Source organism: Polyergus mexicanus, unplaced genomic scaffold, assembly GCF_030449975.1.
Source record: "Polyergus mexicanus isolate NDT 795.1 unplaced genomic scaffold, iyPolMexi1.0 SCAF_1, whole genome shotgun sequence".
Lineage (NCBI taxonomy): Eukaryota > Metazoa > Arthropoda > Insecta > Hymenoptera > Formicidae > Polyergus > Polyergus mexicanus.
Window position 1 is genome coordinate 2,795,701 of NW_027223321.1, and position 13,214 is coordinate 2,808,914.

Consider the following 13,214-nt stretch of genomic DNA (forward strand, 5'->3'; position numbering starts at 1 on the left):
AAGACGTATGCGGGAGCAGTTTATCACCCTGGTCAACAATGGGGGTTATCGGGGGCTCCATTTTCCGCAGTAGCCCGGTTGTACGTGCCACTTAAAATGAAAATTGAAAAAAATATCCATTGTTCGTGTCAGCACCTTAGAAGTGCTTGAAATAAATGATTAAAAGCGCTATAAACCTAAAGCAGAACAAAAGCACATTTGGATTCTCTCGCGCGTATGTACCGTTACATAAATCTTATTTAAAATAATTGTATATACGATCTGTTAAGCTGTAATTTATTACTATAATATGACGAGGTAAACGATTTTTTTAACACGGTTTTAACGAAGATTAATTATAAATGTATTTATTTCACGCATTATAATCTACGTTTTACATTATAATTTACGTTAGATCTTTTCGACATCTGTAACATCGTTAAAATTTCATTACGCGAATCAGAAACTTGTTTGTCTGATCGATAACGGACCTTCCTGGACAATCCAGAGAAGGTTGGGGGTTGATTCGTTTCTTCTTACACTTGCCCCAACGACGGACGAACAAGGATATATATCCGAGAAGGGTGGGTTTTATTACGTCGTTCTGGAGTTGTAATTCAATTTCGTGGCAGAATACACGGCAGTATTCACAGCAATACATATGAACCAAACCAATTGCTCCGTCCATTCGATAAGGACAAATGATTCTAGTTGTTCACAAAATTAGAAAATGACATATTATTAACAATACGTAATTCTATTAATTCTAATAAAACTAATAAATCAAAGATAGTTTTTATCAATCGGTCTCACTTTAATTAATCTTACATTTGCTCTTCTTTTATATATATACTAAGGATATCAATGAATCAACAGTGTTCTCCAGTTATTAGCTGTTAAAAATTGATAAAAGGCTGCCTTAAACGATCTATAATTTGCAACAAAATTCAATTCATTATAATTGTCTTTCACATTTCTACAAATTTGTCTATTATACGATACATAAAATTTTATCGCAAATTATATATCATTTAAAGGGGCCTTTAAAAATTTTTTTTTTAAAGAACTGTGGATTCAATCGGCGGCTAATAGATTAAAATAATATAATTGAGATAATAAAATAGATTCACGCGAAATATATAAGCGATATATAAACTCAGTTGTCTCAATATTCTTGTAGAATACCAATCTCTTTTTTATTACCGCCTCCACGAAGCCTTGAACCCTTGTCGAGGACATACTACTTACTGCCTTTTTTATTGCGTGATTGCCAGCACAACTCGGATCACTCGGTCCTATTTTTCACGTCACGTTTATCTATCTAGATGCCGTAATATCGAGATTCTCGATCTCATCTCTCTCCTATACTTTTATCTTATAATATCAAAGTTCTTTATTACTTTCTAAAAAAACTCGCACACACACTCTGCGTATTAATATACGATTACTAAAAATCATGTTTCTTTTTTTTATATCTATAAAAATTAATATTAAATTTAATGCGATATAAATTTAATTAATATTAAATTTAAGTTTCTATTTTTATCGATTTCGTCCCAACTTCAGTCGTTCAAAATCAGTCTCTTCTGACCATCGTAAGATTCATCATCACGAGCAGTGTTTGCAGGACGACCAGTGCACATAATATACGTTGGAACGTGCGTCGGCTCCTTCGTATAGAAATAAGTTACGAGCTCCGATCGTGCGATCACGTCCGATCTAATATTACAAATATTAAGGAATAGGACAATGGCGGCAGGACGAGAGTGAGTGAAAAGTAATGGTGAAAAGGAAATCGTGAGAGGAAGCGAAAAATGTATAAAAGTCGCGTCCAAACGCGATTGGAACGTGACGCAGTTATCGGATTTGTTATTGCCAATATTCTCGTTCGACAACAGGTGCACGCGAGGAGAAAATGACCGGCTCGAAATTTATAGAAGCCAGAGAAACCGGCTACTAATCATCACGCGGTGCAACGCAACTGTTATTAAAAAGGATACTTCGTTTGCATCTCCAATCCCTAGCAATTTTTTCGCTCTATTCTCGTTTTTCGTTCGAGGATTTATATCGAAAATACTTCGCAGAGCACATCGTGTTACATACATATAATTCGAATTGAATTTAATTTAACGAGTTGGGCGTATTCAATAATTTCAGAAAATGAAGTTTTGCGAATGAAAATTAAGAACGCTTCCTTCTTCAGAAAATAATGAATAAATTTTTCTCTCTCTCTCTTTCTCTCACTTGAAATTATTAATTAATGCAAAATATATGTCAAATATTTCATATTAAAAATAGAAAAATTGTGACAAATATTTTTCCGTACAATTGTGCGATGAAAAAAGCGCCGATCGATTCTGCTATAACAATAGAGATTGACTTTTAGAGACATCGTATAAATAACTTCATGATGTAGCGATATAACGTAACGCTAAAATAAGAGCACTCTTTGTGGAATGGCACAATTATTTTAATAGATTTCGGTAAAATAATTCAAGAGGCTTTCCGTGCATTCGGGATATAAGTTGTCGCAGTTGCTGGGATCTCGTTGTCCCGCGATCTCAGCGGCGTGATACTCTTGATCAAAGACATTTCCGTATGATTCAGATGTAGTAGAAGGCCTGAAATATTTGTACTATTACAATATTTTATTATACTTTTAAAAATTATAATTATTATTTTGCAAAAATATATCGCAGAATAATATTATAAAAATATTTTAATACCGAGACGTTTATTATGTAACTTTATTCAATAAAATAAAATCCGGACTCGCTATAATCAAACGTATCTTATTATATATATACGTATATGTCTTGTAAGCAGACATATGAGTTCGGATGCCGCATAATAATACGGGCATGCATAAATTAACCGCGTTCCTGCGAGAATGGTACGGTAAACGTAACAGTTCCTTAATCGCAGCTATAGGCTCAACGAAGATTATTCTAAGAGACTACTTATCGGATTAACGCTTACGTGAGGAAAATATGAGCAAGTTGTGCAGTCAGAGTGTGACTTCGTCCGAAAGGCACTGCCGCGGCCTCGCAAATGGTTTTTAAGAGGCAGGCTTTACCCGACTGCGTAGATTCGAAGACTGACTCGAGGATTTCGTAGCATTCCCATCTGGATATCAATACTACTTTACCCGAAAAAAAATAATAACGAAGATGGAAAAGAAATATATATATATATATATACGGGAAAAATAATATAAATTATAAATATAAAATTAAAATTAAAAATAAAAAGTATGTCATATATTATTTTTAGATACTTTTAGACTCTATATTAGTATTGAAAACTATTATTATTCCGGGAAATATCTTCAGAAATCGTCGAGCACCATAATTCTTTATGAATGTGATAAACAAGTAAAAAGATATAACGGCAAAAAAAAATATCAGAAAAGATCCAAGCTGCGTTAGACCTGGATTAAATAGATGAAAGCGAATGAGAGAGGAAGTTGTTCGATAAAGAAGTAGGATTAACGTCTATTGTATCGCGAGGTAGGCATACAACAAAAGTAGCCATATTAATATGTGTACAAAAAGGAAAGTATCTTCGCCTTATCCGGATATTATTAAGTCTCGTTTTCCGATCCTCGAATGCCGAGTAGACTTGTCAAATTTCGAAAGATGAAGTTTCACTCAAGGACCTCTCGATGCATTTTATGTGCGCTGCTTCTTACATAATCTCGCATCTTTTCCGTTCAAACATATTATATTGATTCGAGAAACAGAAAGATAGAAATTCGTACAAACATTTTCTTCAGAAACCTACGAAGCGTCTGAATGACTGTCGAGATAAAAACTTTATATTTTAATTAATTAAATACGTTTCGTTGGGCGCGCATTTTTGCCAATTCGGGATATCGACAGTTTCACTTCGCGTGGATAAAAAGTTGTATCCGCGCAATCAATTACAAAGCCGAGGATTTTAGTTCATTTCCCTCTGCTTTTTAACGCAATAATTAAAATGCATTTAACACGAAAAATAACATTACAAGATAGTATGAAGATATGAGATTTTTTTTTTTGCTGCAAGGTGAAGGAAGAATAAGGAGAAAGAGAGGAAGCAAATCGATAAATCAATTAGTTTCGCACCCATTGCAAATAAAGAACGTTATACCTTTCGCGTTTGACGGAGAAGCGTCATTCCCATCAGACTCGACATGGCGACTGATCGATCTGTCATAGCGGACGTATGGATCCGTCAAGTACGAGGCGTTATAGGGCAGGACGTAATTAAATTTCAGCACATAGCCGATAATCATGCTGACGTCAACTTCCATGGGTAAACCGAGGCCGAGGATTAACTAGAACGGTTTTTAAATATAGGAAGGTGTCATCGATCGTTTGCCACAACCAGAGATCGAGTCACACCCTTCACCCTCTCGATCCTTTTCTCTCCCCCTCTTTCTAACACCGAGATCGAGATTCAATCGCATGAAATTAGATCGGATGAGTGTCTCTCGAAATCTTGTGACTCAAATAATTGGCAATCGCAAATTATCAAACGCGTCGTTCACCATCGAGAGATTGTACAGAACGATCTGAATAACACGATAACAAAATGATTTTTATTTAACTTTTATTTAACTTCGAAAAATCGAGTGAATCTTGTGAAAAATTTTATAAAATACTGTTCGACTTGCAATAGAGCACTCAAATATTTATTTAAAACGCCACACCGCGGATACTTCTAATCTAATATTTCGACAAGATTTTAATATACACACATATCAATTCGATCAATCAAAATGGATCGAAATATTTGATTGCGTATATTTATATAAAATGTAAGACAATTATATTTTTATTGAAGATAAAAAAAGAAGTAAATTAATTTATTTAGTAATAATCTTTAACAATATCGTCGAAACAAGACGCGGTCTATTTGCAATTTCTCACATATTCTGTCGCGCGTTTTATTTAAAAGGAATCTTTGAGTACCTGAACTCTCGTCGCCGCATAGTCCCCAGGCGGCGGGTACACCAAATATCTCTTATCGCGGGCAAACTTGCCGCTACTTTGAGATAAAGTGGCAGCATAAAAATCATGAAGGTAGACACACAAGATGGCCAGCGAAAATTCACGGGTGATTCGCATTCTTAAACGTTAGCGAAACTGACAATTTAACGCCCGTCGATCGAGGTAGTCAAACGTGTCAATTATCGCAATTAATAGTTAGCGAGTTAGTCGGCTGTCGTGAGTTAACCGAATAATGAACAGCAAGAGCTTTGCCTTTGTAAGATTTATATTACGATGACATACGAGAATGAATTGAAAGAATAATATGGAAAATTAATTATTAAAAATAATATAAAATCCATCTTTGTGTTTGTTTGTGCATTTAAATTTTATTGCGTAATTAAATGCGTCAGATGTTATCTCTTCCCTAAAATGAGTAATTTGAGCGTCATCATTGCTGTCATTTGATGCAGCAGTTAATACGTAATTAATCTCGGCGACATAATTACTTTGAAAGGATTTTGGTCATCCACAACTCAATAAATTTGCGCGAATAGCTTGATCGAGAGCGGATTAATACTCGCGATTTAAAGACCATGCTGCGGAATTTAAGCAGAATCAATAACGCCGCGAGCAAAATTTTCTTATGTTTTAACGGAATTGATGAGAATAAAATTGGAGTACGTACGCAAAAGTTTTATTATAATAAATTCCGCTGAGCGAATATAAGAATGCATTATTCAGCTGATCAAGAAGCAACGAATTAAGGACTCGAGCTCGAGAATGTTTTTAAAGAAATTTACAAATGCTTGGAAATAAGCGGATATCACATTGAATATATTTTTAATAATTTAGTTATTAAATTTATAACTTTGGTCTATAACTTTTTTTGGGCCTCCCCAACTAAAAATGATTATTTATATTTCCTTCTGAACATAAAGAGACCGTAAAAAAATTTGCAGCCCATTTGCAGGTGGAGCCGTGATTCTGAATAATTACCAAATTTTAAAGCAATGCAGCTTTCTCTGTTTCTCTTTCCCTCTATGATCACGAGAAAATATGTTTGGATATAAATTTTTGTCGATGGTAGGTATTGAAAAATGTTCGAGGGATTAAAGTTGTTCGAGATCATGAAAGCACCCGCTATTTAAAAAGCTGCGCTCGTCGACCCACTTTCAAAGTATGTATCCTCCTGCCATGTTTCGCGGAGAAGGGATGGGGTCGACGATCGTTAATATCGAAGCAGCTAGTAATAACAAGTGACCGGCAATTCTGGCTCCTTTGCCGTTTTTCGCTCGATATTAAAAATGGCCGGTTGCGTCGATAATACCGTTCTCGCTTCGTATTCTTCTAGGAGGAAGGGTAAAATATACTCGCGACGAAAAATTCAATAAACGCGACTGAGAATAATATAGGTTTCGCATCTCATACACCGAATGATTGCCCGTTACAGTACGACGTTTTATTCTCTTGAAGAAAATCTTTCGCACGTATGTAACGGAAAATATAAATACATAGATAGACGCCGCGAGTAGGATATTTCGCTCGTTTTGTCGCATTTCTGTGAAGTTGATGTATATGGGTGAAAGGGTGACGGGGAGGGGACGATATCGTGAGGAGGACGACGGAATATTCTAGAGAAGGATGAAAAAAGTAACCGAGGGGGAAACATGGTTATGAAAGGTGATTATCGAAAAACTCGGAGTGTAAGCTCGATGAAAAGCCCAACTGCGGCTGGGAAAACTGTCTTCAATCCTACGGCCCGGAACGGGCAGTTTAATGCAGCGCATTTCACAGACAGTGGATAGCTGACGTCTAGAAAATCTCATAATGGTTGAAGGAAAAGCGAGACTCGATTTCCATAAGCACCGCGAACGATGTTGACGAAGATTATCCCGGCTTATTTTTCTTACCCGAGAGATTCAAACGTAGGGCTATTTGTGTTCTCGCGTTTCTTTCGGCGCTTTTTTTATACTTTAATTTCTCAATAATAGCCTTAATGCAGCTAGAATCGATTCGATTAGTACCACTTTAATTGAATGTATTAATTTACAGAGTTGGGAACGTTACTCTATAAAAGTAACGTATTACCGTTATTTTTTGTAAAAAGTAACTCGTTACCGTTACTGGTTACTAATTTTAAAAAGTAACGCGTTACCGTTACCGTTACTTGAAAAGTAACGACTCGTTACTTTTTCGTTATGTTTTTTTTTTTTTGTAATGCTAAAATAAGCTATTAGATTATACAATTATTTAATAATCAATATTAAATGTAATAATCTATGTTACAATTAAAAACTCTAAATTAGTCTCTATATAGCAAGCGTTCTTTTATATTAAACTTATTTAATGATTCTAATTTTTTATGTTAATATCTTTACTTTTCAATACGCTTATCTTTATAAGAATTTAAATTGTAATTTACAAATTTCAAATTTGTCGAAAATTTTTATGGAACATTGTTTTTAAATATTGATAAGACTTTTACGTTACTATAGATTTTCAGTACTGGCAGTGACTATCGGAATGCAGCCAATGATAGAAGGCTACAAAATATTTTTCAAAAAATACATCTATCGAATAGATGTAAGATAATAAAGAACCAAAAAATAACGATAAAAGTAACGGCTAATCCGTTACCGTTACTGTAAAAATGTAACGACGTTACCGTTATCGTTACAAATAGAGAAAAGTAACGATCGTTACCGAAAAAAAATAACTGTAACGGTAACGACGTTACAAGTAACGCGTTACTTCCCAACCCTGTTAATTTATTTTGTAACGATTTTTGAGAATTTTTTTTTCTTTTCTCTATATATTATAAATTTCTTGCCGGATAATGAAATTTCTGTCATTCTTTGTTGATGTATTTATAGTTCTAATTAGACATTCATTTTCTCTTATGGCAAAGAATAATTATGTGAATCCTTTGTTAAGATCTATAAACATAAATCTTTCGTTATAGTTACTTTGACAAACTGCAATTTTGTTGTGAAATAATAATATTTTTTTTTAATCGATAACAAACGCAGTAAACAAACCACGTATCTATGAATGGCGCTGCATTCTGTGCACCAAATATCGTTGGATCTCGATCAAAGTTTTGTTTTTGCTGTACGAGAGATTTATTTGCGGCAGAGCTTCTCCTGTGCCAAGCGCGACGAGCGAACAATGCCTAATATTTTCTCATAAGCAATCATATAAAATCCCATAATCGCGTAGAGGAAGGAAAACGTCTTGGTAAATACCTTCTCGCCGCGCCGAATGAAAGAAAACAAATGGAAAGAAAAACGATCGAAACTTTTTTCCAGCTTGAAACGTTTCCAGCGACGCAAGCTCCACTGAGGATCATTTATCTTTTCTCGATACAACGGGATATTTCCGACGCTCCTCAAACATAAGCAAAACGCAACTCGAGATTTAAGCAGTGCGCGGATTTCACAAGCAGAACTTAAAGTAAACTTTCTTGAACAAACCCTTCATGTATATATGTATGTATGTGTGTATAAAAGCTTTGATACGCATTGATAAGCAGCATCAATATCATCCGAAAACCACACTTACTATTAATTTATTGATTGTGAAAACATATAATAGTAGAAAGCTTTCTTCCATATAAATGGTGGATATTTAATTGTTGATCCATCTCGCTTTTATCCCCGAAGAAAAATCAATTCAAGTCTAAAATTTTTGTGATGAAATGGCTTTAAAGCACCCGTTGATGAAGCAAAAGAATAATTTTAAAAATCTAGAGACAGATATTTTGCATTGTTCTGCTTTTACAATTAGTATTATAAGGATTAAGATATTGTTTGATATAAAGTGACTTCCATTGTACAATATAACGTCAGTTCTATTCACAGTGTATCAATTTTTCGTTAATTTAACATGCGGTTGCGGGAGAGAACTTGCGAACAAACATCGCGATTTTCCAATTCTCTTTGTGCGATTCCTTTCAATCCTTTTTGCTACCTCTGAGTACGCGTATATCATCAAAGTCAAAGTCGTTTGATTAAAATTACAGCGATCTGCGGTCATTTCGAGGATATTTCAAAGGGTTTTATTCTATTTTCGGAAAATGTTCAGTTTTAACGACTCTGAACACATCAAAAATAACGTCGGATTAACTACAAGGGTCGCGAACTTTCTCAGAAATGAGTGCTTCAACTGCATGCTCAAGCTTTTTAAAGAGTTTACATGCTATTAATGATTTTTTTAAAATATTTTTAAATAAAAACAGACAAACACCATATTCTCTCTCGCTAAAACAATTTTAATTACGACGAAAATTGCAATCTGATTAGAAAAATTTTGTGAAAATAAAATCTGCGCTAAAAGTCTTGTGTATTTAAAATATCTAATTGAGCGCAAATTACAATATTCTACTTCAAATATGCAATAATATTGTTAGAAAGAGCAACTCTTGATTTACTTAAAATTCACATTATAAATTTTTTATTATTTTATTATATAAATTTTTTAAATATTTTATTATTGCTTAATTCTTTCTGTCACATTTTACAAATTGATGTTCCAGAAAAGTTAGACCGCTTCTATGAAATTCCACTTAATAATTTATAAATTGAATAGTCAAATCACGGTGCTAAAAAGAGATACTCGCGGAATTCAATAAATTGCGAACACGCGGCAATCTGCATCATACACACATATTTGTTTTTACTTTATCCGACGCAACGAATACTTAATTCATAAAAGCCTCGTAGTTTTAATCGGGTTGGAAATCTCTCGTGAAAAATTTTATGGAAAGCCTGAAAAATTCAACGTAACATACGAGTCACTCATTAATATAGAAACGCAAAAAGAAACGCGTTCCGCGAGGACAATCGCGTGGTTGTTTTCATTCGCGGAATGTCGATCGTCCAGCTTTTTCCGACTCTAGACCGGCGACCATGGTGAAAGAAGGGGTGCGAAAAAATTTTTGCTGAAAATTGCTGCTTTAACGAGTGAAACGATGACGCGATAGCACCGGACCGACCGGGCAAACTTTCGGAGCGATCGCGAAACGGACAGGTGGACGTTCCTCGCTTTTGCATACTTAGCAGCAATTTTGTCGTTGTGCGCACCCTTTACGAAGTTCTCTTTATAAATTATGCAGGAGAACGACCGATTCTTTTCTCCTTTCTCGCGGCAACTCGCCCACGCGCTAGTCCTTCCCTTCGGACAATGGCGATCCTAAGAGACTCCTTCTCGATTCACGGATTTTATTCACATTATGTCAGCATGTTTGAAAAGAACAGAGGAGAATATCCGAGACCGCTTTATGACTTTTAATGCACAATTCTGCATAAGCATTCTCGAAATACATCAGATTTTTTCTCTTGCGTTATTTTATTTCGTGATGCCAAAGCTAATGTGTTGAATTCTTTAAATGTTCTTATAAAATTAGATCGTAGATTTTATTCTTGCACTTAATTTACAAACGAACATTACATTACCAGTTTCGTGCGTTTTTTTTTTTTTTTTTTTTTGTCAGTTAATCGAAACGATGGACAAACCTCCGGGAAATTCGCAAAACTTGGGTTGTTCAAAAACTAACTTTATTCAAACGTGCAATTCGGTGAAGTAATCGAACGGATTGTACTCGCATTCGGGATAAAGGGGCGCGCATCTCTCGCGCGTATTCCTACCGATCGTTTCGGTGGCATGATACTCGCGATTCAAATAGATTTCGTATTCCTCGCTGGTCGTCGAGGAGGCGTTAGGAGGACGTGCAATAGCTCCCCCAGGAGCTCGTGTCCTTTGTCGAAGGGATACGCCGCGGATTCGCAGACGATGCGGAGTAGACGGGCCTTACCGGAACCGAAGCGCTCCATCATCGATTCCAGCATCCCGTACAATGTCCATCGTGTTATGTAATCTGAAAATAAAACGAAAATTACGGGCGCGCAACACCTGGCCCAAATCAAGCCTGTTTTTTTACGCCCATGTGTAAACGTTGCGAAAAGAACACGATAATAAGAGTCCGCGCGAGAATCTTCTCACAAGTCGATTAACGTGGTTCTTGAACAAAATGTCTCTCTTTTCATGTTTAGAGTGATTGATATACAAGAAGTAGAAAAAACATATATATATATCATATACAGATACCTTATAGAAGTTTAAGAAATATTAAAATTCTGTAATATAGAGATAAAGATAGGAAAGATTGAATATTAAATATAAGCAATGTTATAAAAAGTTAGTTAAAATTGACTAAAATTTAATTGATTTTCTATTTTTAACTTTTAATTAACGCAATGTATTAGTTAAATCTATTTATATATTAATTTGTGTATTCATCGTGTTGTATTAAATTAATCTTTTAGACAGACAAATTTAATTTTCAATGACGTAGCATTTGAATCACGTTTTTCAGATATGTGTACACTGCGTTTAAAATATTGCCTACTCTGTATTCTAAATCTTCCCCCGCACTCTTCAAATCTCTATCGAATTAACATCAGTCTCAAACGTCGTAAAAAAAGAGCTGATCGTGCGGCGACTTCTTCGAATGTGCGTTAATATTACAACGAGGATCGTAAAAGAAGTGTTATTGACAACGGCACCGTGTAATGTCGAGTGACCCATTAACGTTAGCCGTGCAGTAGCACGTGTTTCTATTGACTTCCAGGAGAAACCGTCCTTTCCCTCATTTTCGCCCGGAAGGGCGAAATGCTGGTGACGAGTTCACTTGGTAAAAAGGGGGAAACATCTGCGGTAAACAGCCATTCGGTCGACGCCACTCGAAATATACGGTTGCCGTTAGTAAAAGGACGAAAGAGAACGTGGATGTTGCTTTAAATGAGTTATTGTAAACTCAAAAACCACACACGCGGTACATCGTGCTAGAAAATTGCTCTCGAAACGTAATACAAGTCCGACTTTTACGTATAAATAAGAAAATCAAATACGAATTTTCGCGATTGGACAAACTTCAAAAAATTTATCTTCTGGAAATAAAAAAGAAATTTTTTGTATTCTGATGTATGCATAATTCAGTGGTCTATTCGCAATTACATTCTTCAAGAGTTGTCATTCTCTTATTTTTAATCGTCGCAAAAGATTATGTTGAAGAGAGGAAGATTATTGCAAAGAGAAGTACCGATCATGTTGATAAAAATTCCAATAGTTTCGATTTTTCTCTTTATTCACCTTTTTTTCGCGATTAAAGCAGTTTCCCATTAAAAAAAAAAAAATACGACCAAAGATAGCCGGAGATAAGCATACAAACTTCTCAGTACCGTATTTTTATCGACAGTTTCCAATAAAAAATGCGCCTCGGGAGGAAAATTCTTGAGCCCTTGATTTTTTTTCTATTATACAAAACGGCACGGAAACGTGGCGATAAGTTTTCCGTAAGAAATACGAAATTAAATACGTCTATTATTTACAGAACATAAAATTAAAAAATAATCTATTCATCCAAGTTACTTTATCAATATTTTCTTTAAAAAGCTCGAATAAAGATATTGTAATGTATATGTAAAGTACCAGATATACTCTTAGCAGTAAATTTTTGCTATGAAACTCTTATGGCATTAAATGACTGTATGAAATCTTTTTCTGAGCGCTTTCGTGAAATGAAAATTCATTAAAAATTAATTTCATTAATAATTAAAATCGTTTCATCTTGTTAATTCACCGTTAATGGCACTCTTGGGTTTGAGATGATATATCTTTTCTGTAAATATATCTTCTACAAAAATGTTCCGACAAGACGGAAAGATCTGTGGGTATCTTAATAATATCCTAGAAATATTCCACTTCTTAACCGCTTCTATGAATATCTAATAAACGGCTAATTAATCATTCCAGGACGGGAATTAATTACACCTTCCCATTAATATTTCGTGTTTATCTCCGCGATGATATGGACAAAAGAATGGAAATCAATACTCTTGATATCCGAAAATATTTAAAGATCCTGATTGAATCTTTTATGATTAAAATTTGCTGTAGGACTAAATTTTTTTTTACTTAAACTTCATTCGTTGGAGAGTTAAACGTGTACAATAAAAATAAAATAAATAGAGATATATTTTAAAAAATAAAAATTTCAGTAAAACGTTATACAAAAAATGTATATTTTAGTTTAACGATCCGTTATATCTCTCTTCGCATCCCTAATGGGAAGGAGAGGAGAACTAATACGTCTACATCAATTAGCTGGCGTCCACACATAAATCCGCTTTATGTTGGCGATACTATCTCCTCGTTAATCGCGTCCCTTAAATACGTGACTTCGCATTCGTTGCGTTTCAT

The 13,214-nt window shown here is 34.8% G+C and overlaps 2 protein-coding genes across 2 annotated transcripts in view; one reads left to right on the top strand and one right to left on the bottom strand.

Annotated features, from left to right (window-relative positions):
- The window catches only part of Nachralpha1 (nicotinic acetylcholine receptor alpha1), a 257,913-nt gene that overhangs the window by 242,447 nt on the left and 2,252 nt on the right, over positions 1–13,214 (top strand). The window lies entirely within an intron of this gene.
- Positions 2,450–5,090, bottom strand: LOC138938817 (uncharacterized). The gene is made up of 4 exons (XM_070306119.1): positions 4,935–5,090; positions 4,111–4,297; positions 2,959–3,118; positions 2,450–2,600 (listed from the first exon to the last, which is right to left on the bottom strand). The coding sequence occupies exons 1-4, from the start codon at positions 5,088–5,090 to the stop codon at positions 2,450–2,452; spliced, it is 654 nt and encodes a 217-aa protein (XP_070162220.1).